At 51.2% G+C, this 26731-nt stretch overlaps 2 protein-coding genes across 2 annotated transcripts; both read right to left on the reverse strand.

Annotated features, from left to right (window-relative positions):
• Positions 1–2585: 2585 nt before the first annotated feature.
• Positions 2586–13034, reverse strand: KRT79 (keratin 79; the record flags this gene model as incomplete). The annotated part of the gene is made up of 9 exons (XM_081060332.1): positions 2586–2776; positions 3047–3081; positions 3751–3971; positions 4636–4761; positions 4981–5145; positions 9022–9117; positions 9220–9280; positions 10409–10629; positions 12558–13034. The coding sequence occupies 9 exons, from the start codon at positions 13032–13034 to the stop codon at positions 2586–2588; spliced, it is 1593 nt and encodes a 530-aa protein (XP_080916458.1).
• A 5183-nt stretch (positions 13035–18217) lies between these two features.
• Positions 18218–25571, reverse strand: KRT78 (keratin 78; the record flags this gene model as incomplete). The annotated part of the gene is made up of 9 exons (XM_081060321.1): positions 25191–25571; positions 24571–24785; positions 23463–23523; positions 22927–23022; positions 21862–22026; positions 21396–21521; positions 18879–19099; positions 18562–18596; positions 18218–18483 (listed from the first exon to the last, which is right to left on the reverse strand). Exons 1-9 carry the CDS (start codon positions 25554–25556, stop codon positions 18218–18220), a joined length of 1551 nt encoding a protein of 516 aa, XP_080916447.1. The 5' UTR covers positions 25557–25571.
• Between the last annotated feature and the right edge of the window lie 1160 nt (positions 25572–26731).

The raw sequence follows: 26731 nt of genomic DNA on the forward strand, positions 1-26731 counted from the left end.
AAAATGAGAAAGCTACCTCCTGTCTACCTGGGCCAAAGGCAGGGGATTGGACAAGATAACTCTACCTGGCATCAGCTGCTAAAAGCTGGGCCTGGCCCCAGCCCCACAGTCTCCACTATTGTCCTCTGTGACCCTTCCTCACCTGGGAACTGTTCCAGGCCTTGTCAAGAAGAATAAGCAGCTGACAGGGGTGTGGAGCAGGGGCAGGAGGGTGTGTTTGCTCAGGGTTTTCTGGATGAGGGAGTCAAGCCTCACATTCAGCCCTGGGATTATGGGGATCCCAAGGTCTTTCTCTCTCTGCCCCAAACCTGATGTGTCGTGTGAGAAAGCACCCTCACCCGGTTCAGTCAGTCACCAGCCTCGCAGCTCCACGGGGCCTGAGTCACTGTGTGGGGAGCCAGAGCCAACTTGGGGATCAGAGACTCTAAAAAAAGAACCAGTCAGCATTTCAGGGAGTGGTCAATAAAGGCAGTGACAGGGTGAATCTCCTTAGAATCAGAGGGTGGGGGGGCAAAGAGGGTCTGGGCATAGGATCCCCCTTTCTAGGAGTAGAGGGCAGCCTTTCCTGGTTTCCCACCCGAGGCATGTGCAAGCAGGGGTTACCCAACATGTAATAAATCTGTTCAGATTCTCTGTGTTTTCCTGATTCAGTCTTGGTAAGTTGTATGTTTCTGGGAATTTATCCATTTCTTCTAGGTTGCCCAGTTTGTTGGCATATAGAGGTTCATAATACCCTCTTATGATCCTTTGTAATTCTGTGGTATCAGTTGTAATGTCTCCTCTTTTTGTTTATAATTTTGTTGATTTGGGTCCTCTCTCTTTTTTCTTGGTTAGTCTAGCTAAAGATTGTCAATTTTGTGTATCTCTTCAAAGAACTAAGTCTTAGTTTTGGTAATCTTTTCCATTGTTGTCATGTTCTCTATTTAATTTATTTCTGCTCTAATTTTTATTATTCCCTTCCTTTTGCTAAATTTGGGCTTAGTTTTTTTTCTTCTTTTTCTAGTTCCTTGCGATGTAAAGTTAGGTTGTTTAAGATCTTACTTTTTTTTTGATGTATGCATTTATAATTATAAATTTCCCTCTGAGCATTGCTTTTGCTGCATCCCATATGTTTTGGTGTGTACCTGTTTCCATTTTTATTTGTCTCAAGAAACTTTTTGACTTTCCTTTTAATTTTTTTCTCTGATGCATTGGTTGTTCAAGAGAATGTTGTTTAATTTCCATGTATTCATGAATTTTCCAGTTTTCCTATGACTGATTTCCAATTTCATACTATTGTGTCAGCAGAGATATATGGTATGATTTAAATCTTCTTAAATTTGCTGAGACTTGTTTTGTGGCCTAACATATGGCCTATCATACGATCTATCCTAGAAAATATTCCATGTGCACTGGAGAAGAATATGTATTCAGACAAATGTGAATATTTATTGATGACTAGCTGAGAGGGCTAAGAGAAAAATCATCTGATTCCAAGATGACGAACTAGGAAACCAGAATCCAGGGAGAGGAAAGCAAAGGGAAGCAATTCTTGTCAAGGTGCTCATAAGCCAGATGTTTTACACATGTTCTCATCACACCCTGCTTTTATTAGGTTGGGGCAAGAATAACTGCAGACTTTGCGATTATTTTTAATCTTTTAAACCACAATTACTTTTGCACCAACCTAATACAAAGGAGGAACCTGGAGCTCAGAGAGGTTAAGTAACTTGCCCAAGGTCATACTGCTAGTAAGTGGCAGAGGAGGAATTTAAACCCAAGTCTCCCCAGTTCTAAATGAAGCCTAAGATCTCTCCACTGAACAGTGTGCTGTCTGCCCCACAGAGTTAGTGGAGGGCTCAATAGCATCAGGGGATAGGCTGCGTGATTGGCAACTGCTCAGCAGCTGGGTCCTGACTTGAGCAACTTAAGTATTCCCTCCAGCCTTCTATGAGCTCTGCAAGGAAAAAAGAGCCAAACCTAAAGTGGTGATGGTATTGAGCTAATGTGCCTTCAGCACAACAATTGAGGCATAGTGAGCATGTGGTTATTGCTGCCTCAACCACCAGGGAGTTAATCAATTGATAATTTCAGTTCCCCACGCAGGACAGACTGGAGCCACACACAGCTAGCTACAGATGCCATTTATTGAGACACATCACAGGCACAGACAGAGGAGGGAGGTGTGGGTAGATTCGGGGAGAGGGTGAGTCTAGTGGGAAACAGGAGAGGTTGAAGGGCATTTAGGGACCACTCCTGACTTCCCCTCCTCTCCCAGCCTGCCCTGAGCTCGGATCAGATGAGCAGAGGAGATGAGGGAAGCTGAGATGGCCTGGAAAATCCAGCCTCCACTCAGTGGTCAAAAGGTCATCCCTAAGTCACCCAAACACATCACTCAAGCTGGTGGCCTTAACCTCCCATTCCATCGTAGAACCAAGGAGAAATCTGAGTAGAGTTGACCCCTTCCCAAAATGCATATCACATGCCAAGAATCTGGCGTGCAAATACACTGGATCTGAGGTCGTGGGGCCATTCCTGCTCCTAAGGAGGTGGGTGAGTGGGGCAGGGAAAAGACTGCAGGGGCCCCTGCTTGCAAGGCTCGGCAGCTAATACCTCCGGCTGGACGTCTTGACTGTGGTGGTCTTTCGCAGGATGGAGGTGCCCCCAGGCCCTCCCTTGACAGTGCTGTAGCCCACGTTGGTGCTGAAACCACCCTTGCTGGTACCCCCACTCCCACCCAGGGAGATGCCACCCCCGAAGCCACCTCCGCTCACAGTGGTGGAGTTGCCGGTCACAGCTGCAAGGCAAAGGGTCTGGGTGAGGCAGGGCAGCCGTGCTGGAAGAGGGCCAGGAGCTCCGGTAATCAGTGAGGGGTGGGATAAAATCAGGCAGTGGAGCCATGGGAATGGATGGAGAGCCTAGGGCAGGAAGCTCCTTCTCTGGGGACCCCTTGAACCTATCACCAGGGTCTGAAATGGAGGGACTATGTACTTTGGGCCAAGGATTCACTAAGTAAACTGAGCAGAGGACTGGGGCCGGCCCTGGGGTGGGGTAGCAAAATACTCACAAATGCTGACAGCACTGGGACATTCTCCAGACATCCTAGGGAAAACAGAAAGGCCAAGCGAAGAGTTGGTGGTCCCAAGAGCCTGAGCAAAAGCCCTCTCCCTCCCTCTCTCTGCCTTTACAGTGGATTAATTTTGGTCAACTCCCAAGAACCAGGGCCCGCATGACAAGACGAAGAGACATGAGGAGACTGTGCATGTGGTCACACTGGGCCTCAAAGCCAGTGCCACAGAGGAAGCCTAGCTGCAGCAGGCTGTGGCAGCCCGCCCTCCCCCACCCTCCCATCCCTCCCCGGCAGGCCACGGACAGACCCCTGCTCTGATGCATGAGAAACAAAACCCATGCCAAAATAGAGCGGCCCAGTTTCTGGCTGACTTTCTCTACACCTCATGCCTTCCTCAAGGATGGAGATGATGAATTTTTTTTCAAAGCTTCCACTGGTTGTGGAATCTGGTATTGGAAGAAGCCTCCCTCCTGTTGGCCTGCCAAGCCCCATAACGATGACCGATGGTTGTGCCATTCAAGGAGGCGCACAGCAGAGGCAGTGAACACAAGTGGGAGAGTCTCCCTCAGGTGATCAGTTAAGAGCCCCGCTCCTTGGTTCCTCCCTTATCCTCCTGCTTCAGGTACCACAGCCAACTACGCAGGCTCTCCCGCAGGGCACCGCTGGGAAGCCCTCGGAATCAGGGCAAGAGGGGCCACTACCTGCTCTCCTCGCTCTCCAGCAGCTTCCTGTAGGTGGCGATCTCCACGTCCAGGGCCAGCTTGACGTTCATGAGGGCCTGGTAGTCACGCAGCAGGCGGGCCAGGTCCTCCTTGGCCTGATGCAGGGCTGTGTCCAAGTCCACAAGCTTCTTCTGCGCGTCTTTTAATGCCAGCTCCCCGCGCTGCTCTGCGTCCGCAATGGCAGTCTGCAGCTGCTGGCACTGCCCAGGGAATGAGAGGTATTGGGGACACCCTCTAAGGTTGACGTATCCTTCTCTCTGCCCTTAAGCCAGACATCACCATCCTCCCCACCTGCCCCCGCCGTAACCAACTGGGAAGGAAGGAAATCAGACATATTCATTTGAAAGACGAGATGCTATTACACGAGCAGGGTCATGTAGCACCAGTGGGAAAGTCCTTACTGAAGTCTAATATAATCTTAGTCCCTCCTGCTGCAGCTCAGCCTAGTGCCTGAAAAGAGGTAAAATGAGTAATACAGCCTCACCATTAACAAAATGCTTCACTCTGATCTGAGGAGGAGCCCACACTGTCAGCCATGCCCTCGATGAAGTCAGCAGCTGTGACCTGGACCCTCGAACCCCTAGCCTCTGCTCTGACCTCCTGGAGATGGGACCGATCTCCTTGAAGGAGATTGTCCCACCTGCTCTACCACTAACATGCTGTGTGACCTCAAACAAGTCCCTTCCTTTCTCTGGGCCTCAGTTTCCTCTCTTGTAACAGGAGCGTGTTGATCTTGATGGCCCGCACTTGAGTGTGTCCCACCCACCAGAAGAGCAGATCTCCCCCCTTAGAAGGACCATAAGAAGGCCCCTCACCTCCACCAACACCTGAGCCAGTCGCTCAGGCCCCCAGCCAGAGGCTCACCTGCTTCTTGACTGCATCTATCTCACCCTGCAGCCTCTGGACAGTGCGGGTGAGCTCAGCAATCTCATTCTTGGTGTCCCGCAGGTTGTCCCCGTGCTTCCCAGCCGTCACCTGCAGCTCCTCATACTGGACACCAAAGAAGTGGCAGTGAGCTAGTTATCAGACCGTTCCAGGCTCACATGGGTAACCACTTGCCCCCAACCCCATCCTCTCAGCTGGAGGCCCCAGTGTAGGGGGGTTGTCTGGCCCTGGGCATACAAGGAGCCCAGTGGCCCGGGCCTCTCTCACAGGGAAAGATCTGTGGCCACTCCCAGCTCACATACCTGAGCCAGCCATTCTTCTCACCTTGCTGTGGTACAGGGTCTCAGCCTCGGCCTTGCTCCTCTGGGCGATCTCCTCGTACTGGGCCTTGACCTCGGCGATGATGCTGTCCAGGTCCAGGCAGCGGTTGTTGTCCATGGACAGGACCACGTTGGTGTCAGACACGTGGGTCTGCACATTGCTCAGCTCCTGCAGAAACAGAATTAGCTACCACCAGGCCTGGGAGGCCGCCAAAGGATGGAGGACAGGGGTACAGGAGGCATCGGGAGGCCTGCGGTCTTCCCCAGGCTCCACCCTAGAAGGAAGCTACACCTGCAAGAAAGGCCACAGTCTCTCAGGCTGTGAAATGGGCTCCCATTTTTATAAACGGCATTTCTTTTTGTGGATTTGCAGGCTTCCAAGAGATTAAAAAAGGGGACAGGGGATGTGTACTTACAGCATTCAAGCCCGTGCCAGGCCCTGAGCCAGCACATTCACCTGCTTCTTTAATTTTCAGAACCCTCTGTGAAGCAGGCAAAGCCACAGCTGGCCCACGGGGTGCTTTTGTGCAAACTGGGGAAAGGCTCCCCTCTGGGGAACCTGTACCAGGGCCTGGGAAGCTGAGCAGGGGCCTGATTCGAACCCCACTCTCCACTCAGCCAGTTAACAACTTGCACCACCATTCACAGTGGTCCTGACGGTAGGGAGGTGAGGAAAGAGGCTTGGAGAAGAGAAGGGACACATCCAAAATCACTAGATCCAAGGTCATCCAGTCTTGGTGGGGTCCAAACTGGAACCAATCAGTTGAGCCACAAAGCCCAAGGGGTTTCCTCTAGAAGGCGCTGCCATTTATAGACCGCGGTGATGTACACACACACACACACACACACACACACACACACACACACACACGGTCCATCAGCGTTCACACGTAAACAGGCATTTAAAGATGCCATGAAAGGCAGCTTTGGTTTCTGGCTTTGAGTCACTAGGTCATGACTATGTTGGCTCCCCGTTGGACTATGCCTCTGTCTCTCCCATGGTCCTCCCTGCTCCAAATCCCAGCTCCAATCAAATTGGCAATCATAGTTAATTTGCCCACGAGGCAGGAAGGGAATGACTGCTCTGGCCTTTGTTCTTACCCCCCAAGGAGGTGAAGATAGGCGGTGAGGAACTTTGACAGGAAGCGCCCCTGGCTTGGTCTCTAGCTCACCTTCCCTCTCCACCTCTTCACCTAATTCTCCCACACGCTCAATGCCCAACACACCTGCTGCTCCTCAAACACACTGTTCTCTTTGCTGCCGCTGTGTCACTGCACAGGCTGGGACCCGGTTGGAAACTCTTCCTCCTCCTCCTTTAGCAGCCTCACCCTTCCTTCAAAATCCAACTCAAATGCCATCTCCCCTGAAGCTCCCCCAGCTTCCCAGAAACGGCCATCCACAGCCTGCTCCATGCTCCTTGTCACTGTGATGGCTGTCATCCCATGGTAACCCAGAATGAAACTGCAAGTCCCCCAAAGGCAGAGACTTTGTCCTTTTGTTGTCTTATGGAAGGTACTCAGTAAATATGTATTAAATAGAAAAGGAATAGCAAAGGAAAGGAATGCTGAGTATGCCAGACATGTGCCTTAGAGAGTAAGAAAGCCACTTCCTACACATTCAGAGAAGAGGGGTGTGGGAACCATTGACCGAAAAGAGATAAGAACCTAAGAGAGGAAATGAGGGAGCCTCAAACAATAAATGACTACCAATGATCCTAGTAAGGAAGAAACTGAGAAGGCACCTAAGAAATCAGCATGATGGCACAGAACACTCCCCAACAAGCTCCATCCTGACAGGTCATGTAGAAATGTTGGAAGGAGAGCAACGCAGCCAAGCATGAGCCAGGGAAACGCTAAAGCCCGTGGACGGGGCTGTTAGATAAGCTCTAGGCAAAAATAACAAGGGAGGCAGCATTTGGCTAACCCTACAGAAGACCCAGGCAAAGCCAACAACTCATCTGCCATGTCATTTGTTCTTTTGATCAAGGGGAACAGTCATCTAACTAGAAAGGGCAGGGTGCTTGAGAAGAAATGGAAACCCAAGACAGACACACAGAGCATAAGAAGCCTTGGCCCTGTTGGGGATCTTAGCGGTCCAGGCAGAAGACCATATCCTAGAAGACCATGGGGATTGCCAAGACGATCAATGCCCCTGGTGATCCTTGAGAAATATGGAGAGTAGGAGAGGTTCCAGAATCCAGAACCCTAGATGTAGCAAGTGTCCTTGTTTCCAAAGGGGCAAAATTTTGATTTCTCCAAGTTAAACTTGATGTCAATCTCCTTTGAACCTCCAGTATGAATTATAAAATGTGTATGAGAGGGTTAGAGCCAGCAGGAATACCCTAAGAAAAAGTCAAACCCAATGGATGTTTTTGAGGTCGTATTACTAAGCTGCTAAAGGACTGCGATGGACATTGTTTGACCAAGCCTTTCTTTCAAAGGCACATTTTTTCTCTCTCTCTCCTTGAAATGATTTTTTTTTCTGGCATTCTTTAAAATAAGACAGAAAAATGTGGGTTGGGTGATGGCATAGTTAACTGGATGTTAAAGTAGCTGAGCCACTTTTAACCACAAATTACTGAGTGGGGTGAGGTGAGCCTGGTGGGAAGTCACCACTGAAAACCTAGTTCTTGGACTAGGACTCTGTTCTCAACCTGTCTGCCTTAATGTGTTTATCAATGATTTACTGAAATATTATCAAACAATTAAACCCATAGTTGACCAGTGTAACCCTGGAGATAACCCTAAGCTGATGTACCACTAATATATCCAATTATCCAATTGGGTATCTCCAATATTGGATAGGAGAATCCAATTTCAAAATGTCCAATGATGGGATAAAATTTCAATAACATTTCACAGGAAAAAAGGAGAATCATTAGCTCTTGCATTCAGTTTCAAAAATAAAACTTCCCAAATACAGGAAGTATTGAGGACAGCCTGTCTCACTTGAAAGCATTCATATGAAAAAAATTCGACAGGCGGAGGGGGGTTGTTAAGGAACAAACGTGGTGAAATGGTTTCTAAAAATAATGCATAAACTAGTGTAATATTAGGCTGCATGAAGGGAAGGCTGTATCTGTAACCTCCCTCCGCACCCCTCTGTTTTCTGAATTCTGGACTCAGAACCCTGTTTCCTGAACATCCTCACGTGCCACAGATTTCAACCCCTTAATCATCCTGACCTCTAAAGTGTTGTCATATGAAAAACATATGTCACATGGAAGATAGTTGAATACATGCAACCCAGAAGACAGAATCAGGGCCAATCAAGAGCAGAAGCCATGGGGAAAAGATTCAAGTCAGCTTTCTAATAAAGTTTTTCAACAATGGAAATGCTGCCCCCAAAAAAATAGAAGTATTCAAGTAGAGGCTACATGATCCCCATCACGGGTATTAGAGAAAAGGAGCTTTAAATTGAGTGGAAGGTCCTTTAAATTGCCCTGAGGTCCCTACCTGTTCTAAGAGTCTATGATTCTAGAATCGACTCATGCTAACTTCAACCCTCTCATCCAAGCTTTCAAAGCTCCCTTGTTTCCTGGGACCCCTTCTGGATTCTTTGGTCTACCCACTCTTTACACTTCACTCCCTGCTCCAACCTGGAATCCATCCCCCATCTCAATCTGCCCATCTCTGCTCCTTGCTCCCTTGCTCCATTACAAAGAAGGGGACAAGAAGGGGAACACAATATCCCACAGTAGCAAGAGTCAGGCTTTAAAGTCCAAGAACCAGATTTCAACTCCAGCACTGCCTCTAACTAGCTATGTGACCGTGGACAATTTACTCTGAGCCTCAGTGTCCCTGAGTATAAAATGGAGACAATAATAGTACTTCTATAATATTGTAGAGCTATTGAGAGAATAATTAATGTAAAAAGCTGAGCCCAGTGCCTGGTCCATCTTAAACACTTAATATATGGAAGCTAGTGTTCATTAAAGATCCAGGTTCTCTCTTCTGTCAATGAACTGGCCTGGGAATTCAGATCAGACCTCCAAGGGGGATCCCCAGTGCTGTATGTAATGATCCCGGTCCACTGGCCATCTCACCATTTCATAGAGATGATTCAGGAAGTCGAGCTCCTCGGTCAAGGTGCCCACTTTGCCATGCAGATCCATTCGGCCCATGTACGCGGCATCTACATCCTGGGGGCAAGGGACAGAGCAGGGCAGATGACTCGGTCCCCAGTCAGCCCAGCGCCACAGGAGCCAAAGACCCACCTGCCCCCACCCTGCCACCCTGCTTACCTTCTTAAGCACCACAAACTCATTCTCGGCGGCGGTGCGCTTGTTGATTTCATCCTCATACCTGTTACACATGGAAGACTCAGGCTAGGCTCCGCCAAGCTCTGCCTTGTAAGGCATTGGACCCTCTGGCTTTAAGGAAGCCCTGGTGGGTCCCATATTGGCCAAGAACAACTTTGGGGAGCAGTTCTGTAATGCAGCCAACCAATGAAGAAATTTGGGGTACGGTCTTTAAACATCCTTCCTCGCCCCTTTTAAGGAAATGGGCACAGAATGTGTGCAATACTATGGCAGTCAAGAGCAGCCATCTCTTTGAATCAGAGCCCTTCGGTGGCTTTATAGGAACGAGTGGAGATGTATCAACAGTGGTTAACCTTTGCTCCACTTTCAGCAAGAGGATGGCATTTGAAACAACTAATTTCTCTCCAACTGCTTTGGCTGAGACTTTAAGGTTTAGAAATTGCCTGTGTCAAGTTGTAAAAATTAAGAAAAATTATACCTTCAAATTATAAATATATATATAATATATAATAATATTTATATAATAAATATATATATATATCAACCAACCATAATATGTGAAGTATATTTAGATGTTGATTCAAACAAACTGTAATTTTTTTAATTTATGAAAAAAATTAATGGGACAATTGGAAACTTAAAATTGACTGGATATTTGATGATATTGAGGAATTACTGTTTTAAAAATTTTTGAAAAAAAAAATTTTTGGTATGGTTATGGCATTGTGTTTATGTTTACTAAGTTATGTAAATGAACTATATGAACATATCCAATAAAATTTTTGTCAATTAGATGACATGATGGCTGGGATTTGCTTCAAGACAATCAGGGAGGAGGGGAAGTGAGTAGGGGTACAAAACAAACAAGATTCGCTGTGTTGATAATTATTAAAGCTGGGTAATGAGAACATATAGGTTCATTATACTAGTCTTCCCTTCCCACCTTGTAATAAAGAGTTTTCAAAATTATGAACAGCAATACACAGACAAGTGTGACAGTTCTCCAGGAGGAAATGGGTCCAGTGTCTCAGCACCGAGGGAAGCAGATCTGACTTTGCATCCCCCAGACAGGTCCCAGGACACTGGGAATGGGGTGGCGCTCTCTGGGGAGACTGCCCACAATGTCCCCTCCCCATCCCCATAGGGCCCCTGCCTGTCCAGCTCTCCTCACTTGTTCTTGAAGTCCTCGACGAGCTCCTGCACGTTCCTCAGCTCCAAGTCCAGCTTCCCCCGCTCGCCCTGGAGGCTGTCCAGCTGCCTGCGCAGGCTGCCCAAGTAGGACTCAAACAGGGGCTCCAGGTTGTTCCTGGTGACACCCGAGCTCTGGCCCTGCTCTTGCAGCAGCGCCCACTTAGTCTCCAACACCTTATTCTGCTGCTCCAAGAAACGCACCTGAGCCAGAGCAAGAAGAGTGGTGGGCTGGACCGTCCCCGGGCCCCAAGAGAGACCGGCAATGGGGCCCAGCGCCCCCATCTGTCCGTGACCAGGACATCACAGGGGCAGTATAGGGCCGACAGCTGCTGAGGGGAGGAGTTCCTGCGGGAACAATCTTTGCTAGAAAAGATAGTCCAGTGTGATGACAAGAACTCTAGAGAGCTAGTAGATATGAAAGCCCCAGCTCAGTCATTTATTAATTAGTGACAGTCAAGCCACTTCTCTCTGGGGTTCCCTCTCTCACTTGTCCTGGGTAATTGGACTAGATCGATATTTCTGAACCCAATTCTGCATCAATATCAACTGTTCAAAATGCAGATGTGTGTGTGTCTGTCTGTGTCTGTGTGTATAATATATATACAACTCTGTTGTATATATTTGTATATATATTTATGATTATATGTATATAGATAGATAGATAGATAGATAGATAGATAGATAGATAGATAGATAGATATTATATGCATACAAAGACAGAAAAAACAAATATAACAAAATATTTTAAATTGGTGAATCTGGGTGAAAGTGTATACAGGAGTAGGTTGTACCATTCTTGCAACTTTTCTGTAAATCTGATTTTTTTTGTCTAGCCAGGGTTCCCAGACACCAAACACAGACAACCTTTCAGACCCCCAGCAACAAGCCCCGGATTCATAGAGCCTGAGAGAGAGAGATTTTTACTTATTTAACCTCTGGGACGGTCCCGCAAAAGAACCAAAAGTCACTAGGGGAGGAGGTGAGGAGAGTGGGCGGACGGGCTTGCTTCACCCTCTGCCATCCAGTCTCTCCAGGGCCCACCCCCACAGCACCCCAAGCCCACAGTCACGTGGTCTAGGGACACCATGCAGCAGGTGCTCCTGCCGTGAGTAGTAATGAGCCCTCTTAGTGCCAAGGACCATGAGGCTCATGACCCTGGATCCAGGCTCACCTCTGCCTCCGAGTACCTGTATGAACCTGGGTAAATCACATGACGTCTCTAAACCTCAGAGTTTTCTTCTTAAAAACTGGCACAATATTACCGATTGTGATTCCTAACCTATTGTGGGTATCACATGAGAAAGGGGACATGAATGTCCTTTGGGAGCCCACAAATCACTGAATCAAGATATAGTCATCCACCAGGATTTTCCCCATCATGGTCCCACTACCTGGGGTCTCAGGGTGGAGGTAGACAATGCCAGCAAAATGGACTTGGAAATGCCAGAGAACGGTACAAGAGCCACCCCAGTCAGCCTGGATGCCTGGGACAGATCAAACCCCACATCCCAGGTCATGGTGACATGGTGACCAGTCTCCTCAGTGTTCACTCCAAATTGAATTTCTTGGCCAGAACAGCGAGAAGGAATAGGAGAAGCAAAAAGGGGGCTTCCCCTAAGACTATACCGCCCCCCAATTGTGTCCTGATTACATCTTTGCCCTTAGGCCTCCACCAAAACTGAGAAAATAGGGAAAGGATGGGCTCCTTGGGTAACTTGTTTGACATTTGAGCCAGTTACCCAGCTGTCAAATCACAACAGGCAATAAGGGCCACCCCACTAAGAGGAGCAATGAGTACAAGCCACTATGTAATGGTAAGCTAAAGCTGCTGTGTGATGATATCAATGCTGACCACAGGAAGGGCTCCAGCATGCTCAGGGTGGGTTTGACAAATAGGCCTCATGAGTAGACTCGAGACTCACCTGAACAATTACAGTGAAGACCCAGAGGCTGTCTCCAGCCATCCACATCCGGGCATTCAAGGCTCAGACCAGAAGCACTCCTAAAGTCATCCCACCAACCCCTTCCTGAGTGCACATGGGCTGTAACAGCCTCCAGCCGGCCGCTCTCTCTTAGAGGCCCTGCTTCTACTCCAGGCGCACTCTCTGCCTCCTTCTACCTCAGCTCACCTTGTCGATGAAGGAGGCGAACTTGTTGTTGAGGGTCTTGATCTGCTCGCGCTCCTGGGTGCGCACCCGCTGGATCTCCGGGTCGATCTCCACATTGAGGGGGGTCAGCAGGCTCTGATTGATGGTGACCTCCTGGATACCGCCAGGAGGACAGGCGGGCCCGAATGTCTGCCTTCCAGCCCCCAGGCCCATGTAGGCCCCACTACCATGGCCGAAGCCTCCTAGGGCCCGCCCTGAGGAAGCCCCTCCAGCCACACTGACCGAGATGCTCTTACTGCCCCCCAAGTTATAGAGGCTCCGGCTGCCAAAGCCACCAGTGCTGAGACCACTGCGGGTCCCTCCACCACTGCCACTGCTGCGGGACATCGTCACTGAGCTGAAGCTGGTGTGGGCTCTGGACCCACCCCCTCCACTGGCAGAGTTGGAGCTGAAGCCGCCTTTGGTAGAGTACGTCCGCCGAGATACAGAAGACCTCATGGCTGTCAGAGGGGCCGGAGCTCAGGCTGAGAGAGCTGGGAAGAAGCACAGTGAGTTTCTGGGCAACTGACGGGCGTTTTATCTTTTCCCAGCTGGGCTGGGTCCTCGGTGCCATAGGCACTCCTGCCCCATCGCCCCAGGAGGAGAGGGAGAGGCCCTGTGGGTTGAGGGGTGGGGAATCCCTCTACCCCAGCAGGAGGGAGGGGTTGCTCCCAGTTATCACCTGCGCTCCAGAGCTGGAGCTGAGCTGAGACTGTGTGGGGCAGGACGCCACCTTCCACCCCCCGGGGCTCTCCTGTCTTGCAACAAGATGATACGGCTCCCACGGCTCCCACAGCCACCTCCACTACCTGTGGCTGGTTTGGTCTCCTCCCACCCAGCCCTCATGGCCACATCAATGGGGCTCTGTTCTGTGGGCTTTGTCCCAGGCCCCTGTTAGAAGCCAAGGCCTCAGGGCCCGGGCTGTGCAGGTGGTAAGGGAGAGGGCATTAGGCAATGGGCTGTGGAGAGAGTGCCCAGGACTGCTCCAGTCCCACCTCCCAGCCCACAGCCTCATTGCCCCCTGGCAGGGGGGGCGGGCACAGTGACAGAGTGGGGGTGGGGACAAGCTGTTCTTTTGTCATACACTGGCAGACTGTCTACTGGGTGGAGATTCTGTGCTGTGCAATGTGGATGCGAGGACAGAAGGAAGATTCCTGTCCAACCATGGAGTCTGGGTACCTGATGAGAACATAGAAAGGCTTTGGCTCTTCAGGCAGTGTCCAGAAGCCAGGGAGGTGAGGAGGGCAAAGCACACTCTTCTGAGGGCTAAAGAGAAACACAGGGCCTCAACCATTGTCTGAGACCCCTGACCTTCTGCCTCACGGCAGAGCCTCCCCAGAAGTGTCCAGTCACTTTGGAGGGAGCTGGAGGTGGGCGGAGGACCCCCCATCCTTCTTGGACACAGGTATAAATCCAGGAAGTGTGTATTCAACAAAAGCCCCAATAGGCCCATGGAGCACCCCCAACATTCCTGTCCTCCCATCCCACAGGAGCCCCATTGCTGCTTCGGAAGTAGCCAGGGGTCTCCTCAAATCACTTCTCACTGTCCCCTCCACACCCCACCCACTTCAGAGTACTGGGACCAAATTACAGCCCAAGGGAAGACTTGGAGATGGCAAATGTTAGTCAACTGTTAGGACAAAGGAGTGTTGCGGTGACTTTAGAGATTGTCTCTCCTCATCCACTTCAGCTTTTAGCCAAAAAACGGGGGCAGGGTGTGGAGAGAGGAGAGAGACTTGCCTGAGGGAAGAAGTGGAGACAGCACGGGCTGTGTTCCTCACACAGCTGCCAGGGCTAATGCTGGGACTGCACTGGCTTGTGTCCCCAGGATCCCGAAGGACAGGACGTGAGGCCATCCCCACAGCCCAGGGAAGGCAAACGGAGAGTGGGCCCCCAGAGGAGGCTGACGGACTCTTTCCTAGGACCGCTAGGGAACTGTCAGTGGCTCCCAGTTTCAAGAAGTTGAAGCTGCTCCCATAAGGCATAGGGTGAGGGGCACTCACAGAACTGGTCCTTTCATGCCCAAGAGGGTATTTTCCTCCCTACTTAGAACTAGGATACCCGGCATTTCAGGAGGACGGATGAATTCCCACTGAGCTGTGTATCTTCCAGCAACTCCCAACCTCTCTGGGCCTCCTTGCCTCTGTCTATAAGCAGGGCCCGTCAGGGAAGTCCTTTCGAAAAGCACTGGCCTGTGATGGCAGGACTGAGTTGTCACTTCACACTAACCTTTGTCTCCTGTCCCAGAGGCTGTGATCACTTTCTCAGCCTTCCTTATCTCTCCCCAGCGGGGGTGTGGGAGGGACAGACAGTTGTGAGTGGGGCCCCCTCCCTGGGGAAAGGAGTGATGTCAGCCCTCTGAGTCAGGAGCCGCGGGGGTAGTGGGAGTAGAGTGGGCTGTAAACACACATTCCACCCCTCCCCAGACACTGGTATCTACACATATTTACCTGGCGCTCTGTGCCAGGCTTTGTGTTGGGAGCTGGTAACAGACAGCAGGCAACCCAGGACTCACTCTCACAGTTACTTCCTGGAGAGAGTCTGCCTCCTACCCAGGCAGCACATCTTACCAGTCCCAGCCCAGACAGCGTGGGAGTCACGGTGCCTCGTCCTGCACTGACTCTCCACTTGGCTTTCATACAGGACACTCAAGCTCAGACCTTTCTGCAGCCCAAGGAGGAGCAGTTTCCTCCTTCCACTGTGGCTAGGTTCAAGGGCCTCCATCTCTGGAGACTGTCACCTGCCCAGGGTTCCTCTCTGCAGCAGGGCAAGAGGGCCATGGAATGAGGGATGAGGCAAGACAACTGAGCACCCACCATGGGCCAAGCTGGGTGCTGAGCAATATAAAAGATACAAGGGTAAAGAAAACACATTGGCTGCCCTTGAGAAGCCCCCATACAGAGGTAGAACTTTCTAATCTAATAGTCATGGTTATTATATCAGCAATTCACTGAGCACGTACTATAGGGCAGCCAGGAACCTATACACAATCCATGCAATAACCCTTAGTCTCTGCACTGGGTGTGCTCTCTTTGCCTCCTTCCCACCCCAGATCCATTCCCCAACCTCCTTGACCTTGGTAGGCTGCTCCCTTGTTCTCTGGCTTCCAGATGGATTGGCCCAGGGGAGACCCCAGCAGGAGATCCCAAAGGGAAGGAGGGTGGATATTTCTCCCTGCTCCCTCCCTGCTTCTGCACTAGGGTCATCCTCCTTCCAGGCGACCCCCCTCTACAGCCCCCAACTCTATCATCTAATCCTTCCGCTTCTTCCTCCTGTCTCTCCAGCTCTACACAGGCTAACGACCTCATCCTGATTTTACCAGAATGTAACACTGAAAGTCCTACATTCCAGAAATCCCCTGGGCCTGGACAAACTAGATGGTCAGCCCCACCAGCTCTAGGGTGGCAATGGCTTCCCAGTGCTGCCAGCCTCCAGCCTCTGCACCTTGTGTTTGTTCCCTTAATCATTCCCATGCCTCTGTAAGTAAGCCTTTCATTAAAGCCCATTAAACTGAACCATCTTGGGTGAATTTGTTTCCTTCTGAGATCCTGAGTGGTATCATGCCCACATGGCTCTGTGAGATGGGTATTATTATTAATGTCTTTTGACAGACGAGGAAACTGAAGCACAAAGAGGTTAAGTAACTTGGTCAAAATCACACCACTCGTAAATGGTAGAGCTGGGATTCAAGCCCAAGAATTCTAGCTGCAAAGCCTTGTGCCCACCCACTCATGTCTCCCATAAAGAGGACTGAAAAGCCTCTTTCTTGGATACTTTTGATGGAGACACCCATGGATCTAAGTAAAGGGCTGACCTCCCCTAAAGCAGGGGCAGAATGATGTGACCTCCTGCAGCCCAGACCCCGGAGTCTAGACTTGACCCAGCTAGAGAGGGGGAAGACAGGAGGAGCAGTGCAGGAGCCAATGCAGCAGCTACGGTGGGGTGGGGAAGACCCTCCCTGCCTTCCTAGCACCTGGTGCCCACTCTCCTGGCTTCCTGCAGGAGAGAGAAGGAAGAGAAGCTTCCAGTCTCATGTTCAGACAAGCCCATGGGTGGGATAGAGCCGGGGTAAGGGGAATGGGGCATAGTTCCAGTCCCAAGTTTGCATCAGAGCCCCTAGCACCAACCGAGCTGCTGATCTCCATCCTAGGTGCAGAAAAAGAAGCTGCTCAGAGGTTCCAGGCTGAAAGAGAAGCTAGGTCCCAGACCAGAACAGATAGAAACAGAGCCCAAGACAGCAACAGGTACAGCAAGGCTATACCAGAGATGGGAAGAGTCTCGTGGGTTCAGACACAGGCAATTAGGGAAGGTTTCCAGGAGGAGGGAAATCTGGGACAGACTTGGGGAAAAGGAGGAGCAGGGATGAAGGGTCAGGAATAGGTCCTGGGTCAGGAATGAGCCTATTCTGGGGAATTAACCAGGGAACAAGCTACAAGAGATGCTAAAACATCAGTGGAGATGGAGGAGACGGAACGCACCCCAGGGAACATAGTGGAGGCCTGGAAGGAAGCCCCTGATCAACTTATTGGGGTGAGGAGTGAGATGCCCATAGGATATAACCCAAATAACAATAGATATTCCACAGATCGCCTTCTGTGGAGAGTGGGCTGGGCAGCGGCACAGCTTCTGTTGTGCCAAGTAAGGTGTGCAAACCTGGGGGCTGAGTTGAATTGCTGGAAGGAGTGGCAGAGACATTGCACATTGCCACAGGAAACCTTTGTCCCTACCCTTCAATCTCTTCTCAAAACGCCCTTGGAACGCGTATTTAAAGCTATTGCTCAGCACCAGTGCTGAATTGTTAACCTACCCAAGGCATCCTGTCCAGAAGAAGGGCCAGGTTAAAGCTCAGAGATAAGAGGTGGGAGTGAGGTGACTCCTGAGGGAGGTGACTCAGGCTTGCCACTCTGGAAAGAGGTAGAGCCAGGGCATCATCAGTAGGGGACTAGAAGAAGGGACAGGTCACAAAAAGGTCTCACCACAAATCCCCATCTCACAACCCAGTGTGTCTGAATTAACCACGGGAAGCTGGCCTCTGGCCTGGAAAAGTGCCTCAAGTGTGGTTTGTGCTCAGTACTATTTGTGGGAGGGAGGGAGTGGGGGAGGGGAAGAGAAGAAGGAGGAATCATCCACAGGGAGCGTTGGCTGCTGCTTCATTTCACAGGAGAGCTAGAGAAATGGAGGCCCAGACGCAGGTGAATGGAATAGGGGTGGGTGCCCCTCATTCTAGCCTCCAGGCTCTGGTCAGTGGGCCTCAGACCTCTCCCCTCCCCACAGAGGAGAATACCTGGGCTAGAAATGCAGTCTGGCCAAGCCCCACCTAGAGTTTTCCCAGCTCAAGCTGAAGGCTGTGGAAATAGAAGAGGATGAGGCCGGCTGGCTGGAGGATAGGGTACTACGCACCTTGGTTTGGGGAAGGTAGCAGACAGATTAGACAAATCAATATGCAGGGCAAGGCCAAACTGGGCAGACACTCAGAACAGCAGGCAGATGTGACTTTATTGACTTTTACAGCATCCTCTGTGGGTTGACTTGGGTGGTAGGCAGTGAACACAGAGCTGGCCATGCTGGGATGGGGGTGAGGAGGGTAGGAGCAGGGCTGAGAAAGCTCAGGAAGGCAGGGGAGTAAGTGGCTGCCGTGGTACTCAATATGTGATGGACGTCTTGAGACTTGACTCGACTGTCTTCTTCAGGATGGTGTGGCAGCTGGAAATGGAGCTGAACCCGCCACCAGACACAGAGCAGGAGCCCATAACAGGGCACTGCCCAGAGCCCAGGATAACGTTGGAGCCTCCAGTCACGACACTGGAACAGCTGGACCCAAATCTGCCTTTGCCGTCTCCAAATCCACAAGTGCCCACCAGGCTATCTCCAGCTCCTCCAGACACAGCGATGCTGCCGTCCCCCATGGCTGCCAAAAAATACACCAGCGTCACAGCACAGTCCTTGTCTCCCCGTGGGGACCCCTCAAAAGTCCCCTGATACTCACAGATAGTGACCTGGCTGGTGCATTCCCCAGACATCCTGGGGAAGGAAGGACAAGAGAAGGAACTGTTAAGATGGGCTGCAAAGAACGCATCCCCGGGTGTTTTAAGCTTCTTGGAACAGCTCACCTACCCTCTCTGCAGATAAAACCCACGGTCCCCAATTTAGAAACCCTCCCAGCAGAATGGGTTGCCCTCGGTGGCTTAGGGTGTCAGGTAATCTCTCAGAATCCCCCTCAGCAAGGAGAGCTCTGTGTTGGCATTCCATCCACCACCGCCCCACCTCAGGCACATATTCCCAGGTCCCTCTGACCAGCCCCACCTGTACTCCTCGCCCTCCAGCAGCCTGTGGTAGGTGGCGATTTCCACGTCCAGGGACAGCTTTGTGCTCATGAGCTCCTGGTACTCGCGCAGCAGCCGGGCCATGTTTTCCTTGGCGCCTCTCAGAGCGGCCTCCATCTTGGCCAGCTTGGTCTGAGCATCCTTGAGAGCCAGCTCCCCACGCTGCTCAGCTTCAGTGATGGCGGCCTCCAGGTTGGCATTCTGGGAGAGATGTAGAAATGAGGGAGAAAGTGGCTATAAGCACAACACAGCCTCCCAAATCACCCACTGTGGATATCACTTGAAGGCTAGGGTGGACCCTAATCTCATGAGCTCGAAATTATCCTTGGCCATCTGCCAGCTACTCCCATCCTAAGGAAAGTGTTGTCTCTTCTCTTCCTTAACTCCCATAATGGGTTGACTAGTGTCCCCAAAAATGTCATGTCCACCTAGAACTTTGAATGTGCTCCTTTTTGGAAATAGAGTTTTTGCAGATGTAATTAGTTAAGGCTCTCAAGATGATATCGTATTGTAGTTAGGGTAAGCCCTAAATCCAATGACTGGTGTCCCTAGAAAAAGATGAAACAACACAGAGACAGACACAGAGAGAAGCCACCACATGAAGACAGAGGCAGATTGGAGTGATAAAGTGACGAAACAAGGAACGCCAAGGAATTGCTGGAGCCACCAGAGACCAGTAAGAGGTAAAGAAGGGTTCTCCACTAGCTCTTTCAGAGTGTGGCCCTGCTGACGCCTGATTTCAGACCTCCAGCCTCCAGAATTGAGAGAATAAATATCTGCTGTTGTGAGCCAAGTTTGTGGTACATTGTTACAGCAGCCACAGGAAACTAATGCCCCCCTTTGCCACCTCCTCCAGGGATGTCCCCTATTTCTTCCCACCCCCAACCCTCAGCACTTTACCTGACTCTCTCCAGGGTACTTAAAAAATCTCTCCAGGGTACTTCCTGTCCTGTTCAGGTCATTATCTACAAGACTCATCTTGAGGGCCATCACAGTCCTTGATTTTTTTTTCAGAATAGTCCCACTTCAAATATTTCGCCCTGTTGTCAGCGTTTATCAAACCGTGTGCCCCAATTTTTGGTTTGAAAAATATACTCTCCCTTACCTCACCAATTCCACAGAAAATGAGTAGAAGAAGGACAAGACCCCTGCCTAACCAGCCATCCAGCTGATTGACCCTCACATTTGGTTCAGGAAAGAGGCATTTCCTAAAGGCTCTCATGATTCTTTTCCCACACAAGCACCCTGCGGATATCGTCTCCATTCTACAGATGAAGAAACTGAGGCTCAGGAAGGTGGTGAGTGGCAGAGCTGGGACCCTAACCCAGGACAACTGATGTCCCGTCCACCACTCTAACTGTAGCCTGCAGGCTCTGCATGGGACCTGGCACTGAGGAGCCCAATTCATCAGGCTTGTGTATGAAGAGTAGGAGTAAAGGGGGCTGCATCCCCAAGAGGGCTTCCCACAGGAAGTGTTTGTGAGAGGAGCTATTGTGGGGACATAGTACCACTCCTAAGTGCTAGCAGCTGGGCTGTGAGACCACGTATTCACATCACCTGCATGAACTTAGTTTAGAAAATAGGTTTCTGGGCTCCACCTTTGGAAACACTGGTTTCCTTAGTTTGGCAGGAGGCCCAGCAATCTGCATCTTAACAGACTACTCCAGGGAATTCCAAAGCAAGGATTCCAAATCTACGGGCAAAACACTGTGGCAGCAAATTGAATAATAAGATCTTGGGTCCTGTCATCACACTCCAAAGAAGAGCAGGTAAGGATGGCTTTGGATGAGTTGTGCTCCAAGAACTTTCCCAGGAGGGCCCCGCTGGGAGTGGATGTGACTTGGGAGTCAAGCTGACGTGCTTAAGGAAACCTCCTGAGTCTGTGGTCTCAGCTCTCAACGCTCTGCTGATCTCAAAACCAATTCTGCAGATTTGGGAAAAGTGAATGCAAAGACTCTTGAAAACTTCAAAATCTGAAATCCTTCACATCTAGAAATGAGGTCTCCAGAAGGAGCAGGAAACGACATACTCGCCCTCGCCAGCCTCTCCCTCCGGCTCTCCCGCTCCTTCCCACGCCAGGCCCCACCAGCCTCCCCTCCTAAGGAGAGCTCTGCTCAGTCCCCTGCTCCCTGAGGTCCTAGTTCTCACCCTCCCCAACAGGGGATCAGGAAATTCAGTGCATGGCCTTAGAGTCCCTACTGGGCTTGAAGAGTAAAAGTAAGAGATCAGAAAAAAGAAGAATTAACCTTCTCCCCAAGCAGCCTAGAGCAAGATGTATCCCAGACATGGAATGCAGCATGAGCAGTGGCCCCTGGAGTTGTTCGGTGCAGAGCCAACGCAGCTAGAATTTACTGCATTGGAGGAAGGCTAAAGACCTCGTAAATGGGGCTTGAGGTTCTCTCCACCTCAAATCATCCAAAGCTCCAGCCAGTTATCGAGGTTTCACACAAACCCAGTGGTGGTACCGGCAGGGCTTGGAGAGCTCTGGGATCCTCACCTGCTTCTTGAGGTTCTCAATCTGACTCTGCAGCCTCTGAATCACCTGCTGCAGCTGAGAAATCTGGACTTTGGTTTCCTTCATGCTGTCCCCATGAAGCTGGGCAGACGCCTGAAGCTCCTGGTACTGAGTGGGGACAGAGGTGGCACCATTAGTTGAAAAGACCTTCACTTTTGACACCAAGACCATGAAAAACCCCATGTTCACCATTCTTTGCCTCCTCCCATCCTCATTTGGAACTTGGGTTATAAACACTGAAACGAGGACATGGTGGGGTGTGCTTGCAGAAGTCCGGGCTCATTTCCCATGGTTTCCCTGACTTGCCTCTTTCCTGGAGAGGGGAAATGGTCATGCCCACCCAGCCCTGCAGCTTCAGAAAGGTTATCAGAACTGCTCGATGAGACTGAGGGCGTGGGCATGGAGACCCCGCCTTTTCCAGCGTTGTGCTGCTCCCTAGCCCGAGCACCTTGGTCTGGTACAGCGTCTGGGCCTCGGCTTTACTGGTCTGGGCAATCTCCTCGTACCGGGCGCGGACCTCGGCAATGATGTCACTGAAGTCCAGGCAACGGTTGTTGTCCATGGAGAGCACCACGGACATGTCGCTGGCCTGGGTCTGGAGCTGGCCCAGTTCCTGCAGGGAAGACTGACTCAGTGTCCACTAGCCCCCCAACTCCCTTTCCCCTTGGAGTCCCGGGCAGGTAGACAGGATGCTGATTTTCTGCCCACACTCATCAGGGGGCAGCCTCATTCGTGCTGGGTGGTGTGGAGCTGGGCAGTGTGGAGCTGTCTCCTCATCTAGAATGAAGGCTGTCTCCAAGACTACCTCCTTGGAGGTAGTCTCCTAGGGCTCTTGTAGCTTGGACATGAAAGGAAAATGTCCTGCAAGGCCAGAAATCACCTCGTCCCCATCACTCCTCGGACCTCTTCTCACCCTCCCTCTCGCTCTGGCTGCTTCAGCCGCACGGCCTCCTTGCATTTCCTCAGATACCAGCACACTTTAGCTGTGGGCCACTCCCTCTGCCTGGAATGCCCGATTTCCACCTGTGTGGCTGACTTCCTCACCTCCTTCGAGTCTTTCCTCAAATTTTATCTTCTAAATAAGGCCACCCTAACCACCCTGTTTGAAATTACCACCTTCCCTAGTACCCACCTGCCCTACCACCCACATTCAAAATCTTCCTTTTCCTGTTCTAATTTTCCTTTTTTCCATAACATGTATCACCTTATAACATACTATATAAATTACTTATTTATTAGGTCTATCCTCTATTATCAGTCTCCCAACAGAAAGCAAGCTTCATGACTTTCATGGGGTTATTCACTGATGTATGCTCCGTACCTAGCAATCCATATAGTATGTTCTCAGTAATTGTTTGTCAAATGTCTGGGTGACTGGAATATAAGTCACCCTAACCAGGCTTCCCTCCTGGCCACTCCCACTGTAGCCACAGGGAACCTGCCCACCCTTTCACCTCCCCTCACTCCCACCTGCCCTTGGAGACCACCATTTCTGCCCTTGGCAGATTCTCACTTCTTCATACAGACGCCTCAAGAAGCAGATGTACTCTCTCAGAGCCTCCAGCTTGCCATCCAACTCCATCTTGCTCAGGAAAACCTCGTCCACATCCTGGGGACAAGGAGGCAAAACAGTGTATCCCTGACTTCCTCTCTGAGGACCCTACTCTGGCTCACGATTACTGTTTACATACTGCCCAACACCCACCCTCGGCCATCTCTGGGGCCCTGCTCCTTCCCCCTCCAGCCCTGCCCTGCCCTGCTCTCTCTTTTGCCTGACACTGACTGACACCGCCTTCAGGAAGCCTTCCCTGATTAACCCCAACCAGTTCTGCTTCTTCCACTCCCTCTCCACCCTCTCCTGCAGTCACATACAAAACTCATTACATGATCCTTCAGTTGGGGGTCCCTGTGTCTAGATAGATGTCCCATTTCCCCATGGAACCCCTGCAGCATGAGAGCGTATACTGCACCAGGACCTCCCAGCCCAAAACTGGGCTGTGCACTGTGGGTACTCAGGATCCAAGTGGAGCATCTGACCCTCACCCTCACCTTTTTGAGGACCACAAAGTCATTCTCAACAGTGGCACGCTTGTGGCCTTCCTGTTGATACCTGCAGAGTAAGTACAGATGGACACTGCCTGAGGTGCCACGATCAGAACCCCTGCCCCTTCCCCAAGCACAACCTCCCTGAAGAGGCCACTTTGCCTTTAGATGCTCCAAAACAGTACACACAACCAATCTGTGTCTGTTTATCAGAATGATTTTGTCACACCCTAGCTATGTCCCTCTCTACCCTTTCAGCCCATGTCCCCTAAATGACATAAGGCCACTTCACTTCATGTTTATGAGGCACATTCAAACACCCTTTCTCACTTACTACACACAGCCCTCACCTGACGCAGGCAGTCTGGATTTTATCACAGATTTTATACAACTGGATTTTATACAACTTGCCCAAGTCCTGGATGATAAGGTAGCCAAGCAGACCTAAACCCAGGTCTCCTGGCCCCAATCCTGGGCTCCTTCCAGGACCTGCTTCGCCTCACATCCCATCCTCCCAGCTGCCCTGGGAGGTAAGAAGGGCAGGTGACATTGTCCCAGTTTTCAGATATAGAAACTGAGGCTGAGCGTGGTAAAACGCCCGAGGCCACACAGCTACCCTTTGCTCACAGTCGCTGAACCCAAACCTCCTGCTAGCCAGGGCTCTCTCCTCACCACCAGTTGACCTAGGTGGGGGGTTCAGAACCACAGCCTCGCTGTGAATCATGCCACGGGCCTGGGGATGGTCCCACAAAACGGATTCCCTTCCACCCCTGAGACCAGAAAACAGCTGAGTCACTTTAGCCCACAGCCTGTTCAACAGGAATTTCTCAAGAAGAAACCCACTAGCATTGTTTAAATGAGCCTCTCCCAGGATTGACCAGAAACATGGGCCTGGGAGCTGGGGCCTGTTGGAACTAAGGCTCTCCCAACCTGGGCATCTGGGGCAGTGGGGCCTCCTTGCCTACAGCAGCTGGAGCACCCTGAGAGTCAGAGGAAATGGGATGCAGAGAGCTGAGGGGTGCCCAGTCGAGTGTGGGGGAGACCCTCAGCGACAGCCCTGATCCAGCCCTCCCACAACCCACCCAGGACCCGTGGGGAACTGGGGTCTGCCTACTTGGTCTTATACTCCTCCTCCTGGTCCCGGCAAGACTTCAGCTCAGCGTCCAGAGCCCCGCGTTGTCTCTGCAGCTCCTCTAGCTGCTTCCTGAGCTGGGCCAGGTAGGCCTCAAAGGAAGACTCAAGGCCCTGGGGGCTGTCACTCACCCCCAGCTGCTGCAGGAAGTGCCACTTGGTCTCCAGGACCTTGTTCTGCTGCTCTAAGAACCGTACCTGCAGACAAGCAGAGGACCCCTGAGGCTTCTGTGGGACTTCCTGGGCACAGCCTCTGGAAAGTGAAGACTCAGGGACCCTCCAATCAGCCCACCTTTCCCAGCCTGCACAAGAGCAGGCTCCTGCCCTTTCATGAGACCCAGATCACATCAAAATGGTCGGAAAGACTAATGGGGAAGGTCTTCCCACTGCTGGCTGGATGTTTTCTGCTGCTGAGACCCGACCATGGAACAAAAGGGTCTCAGCATAACCAGAGAGACTCCAGTTAGACCACAGAGGGACTTCCATGCTGCAGAAGTAATTAGAGAAGTGATAGGCCAGACTTCCTTATTGTCAAGTCCACTGAGAATCGTTCCTCCAAAGGAGCACTGAGACAGGCAGGGGCTTAGCTGAATTGACCCTCACCTTATCAATGAAGGAAGCAAACTGGTTGTTGAGGGTTCTGATCTGTTGGGTCTCCTGAGTCCTCACCACCTGGAACTGGGGGTCCATCTCAATCTTCAGTGGGGTCAGCAGATCCTGGTTGATGGTCACTTTCTGGATGCCCCCTGGAGGGCACAGGAAAAGCCCAGGCCCACCACTCCTCTCCCCAAACTGCATCCCTGGCCTTCCCACTGACCCCCAGGCCCTTCCACGAGAGCCTCCTCGGCAACCCCCAAAGGCACTGAAGCTCCTGCTGCTGAAGCTGCCCCTGCCTCGGCCCCCTGAGCGAGCAGAACAGGCTGAGCGAGCACTGAAACCCCTCCGGGGCCTGCAAGGGGAGAGAGACATGGCAGAGACCCACAGTCACACAGCTGCAAACAGACAGAGGAGAGTCAAGGTGTGTGAGTTCCTGCCCCGAGGCACCAGCACGAGACTTTTATCCCCTCCCGTGCCTGGGCTGGGTCTCGGAGAGCAGGATGCTATCGGCCTGACTGTGTCTGTCCGTCACTGGCTCCAGATGACCTATTCTGACACACCTGGAGAATAGGTGAGCGGCACGTGCAGAGCCCAAGGAAGAAGGAGACCCAGACCCTGCCCTCGGAGCTCCCAGGCTGTGGGACAGCTGGGCATATCCCCAAGACAAGGAAGCAGCCAGAGGCCTGAGTTTCAGTGCCGGGGATAGGAAGCAATGGCCCTGAGCAACGTCACTCAGTGTCATTCAAAGAAGACTTCCTGAAGAAGGAGATGGGGGAGAAAGGAGGGATGGTCAGGGGAAAAGAGGATGGAGGGGGTTCAGATGGAGCATCTGAGTGCCCTGGAGATACTGGACAAAGGAGAGTGAAGCTTCTCCAGGAAGAATCTACCTATACGAGTTGGAGAAGGAAGGCACTTTGCAGCTCTAAGAGAAGCCAGGAGGTTAATAAGGTGTTGCTGTCATTGTCAGCAGAAAGACACTCCAGGATTTGGAAACGAAACAGAAAAACAGGGTGTCCAAGTCCCTCCTCTTGCCCAACCCAGCAATCATCCATGAGGCACCACCCCACTCAAACCAGGCCATTCCATCCAGGATCATGGCCAATGGAGCATTTCTGAGCCCATCCTGTGTCCCTTCCACAAACACCCAGTACCAGGCCTATCCACCCGAGTTAAACACTCCATTCTCAGGTTACAAATCAGAGGCACCTAGGCTCGGAAATAAAATGTGTACTTAGAAACATAATCCCTTGGGGGACTGGAATCGGAAACAGGAGCGTTAGGATTCCCCCCGGGATAGAGTCTGTCTTTGCCCTGAGAGTCTGCTCAGTGGAAGAACCCTGGATACATCTAGTAGTGAGTAAGTGAGCCTCCCACCTGCTGCAGGAACCCTGGAAGGAGACATCCAGCAGCCCCCCCTCTGAGGCTCCTTGGTGCTGGCACGCAGCGTCAGGCAATTCTAATTTTCAGAAACTTCTAAAATTTCTTCTTTACGTGGTGGGAGAGCTATTTTTCCCTGCCTCCCTGCCACACTTACCTAGAGCCTGGTG

Source organism: Rhinolophus hipposideros (assembly GCF_964194185.1).
Source record: "Rhinolophus hipposideros genome assembly, chromosome: 9".
NCBI classification, from domain to species: Eukaryota; Metazoa; Chordata; class Mammalia; order Chiroptera; family Rhinolophidae; genus Rhinolophus; species Rhinolophus hipposideros.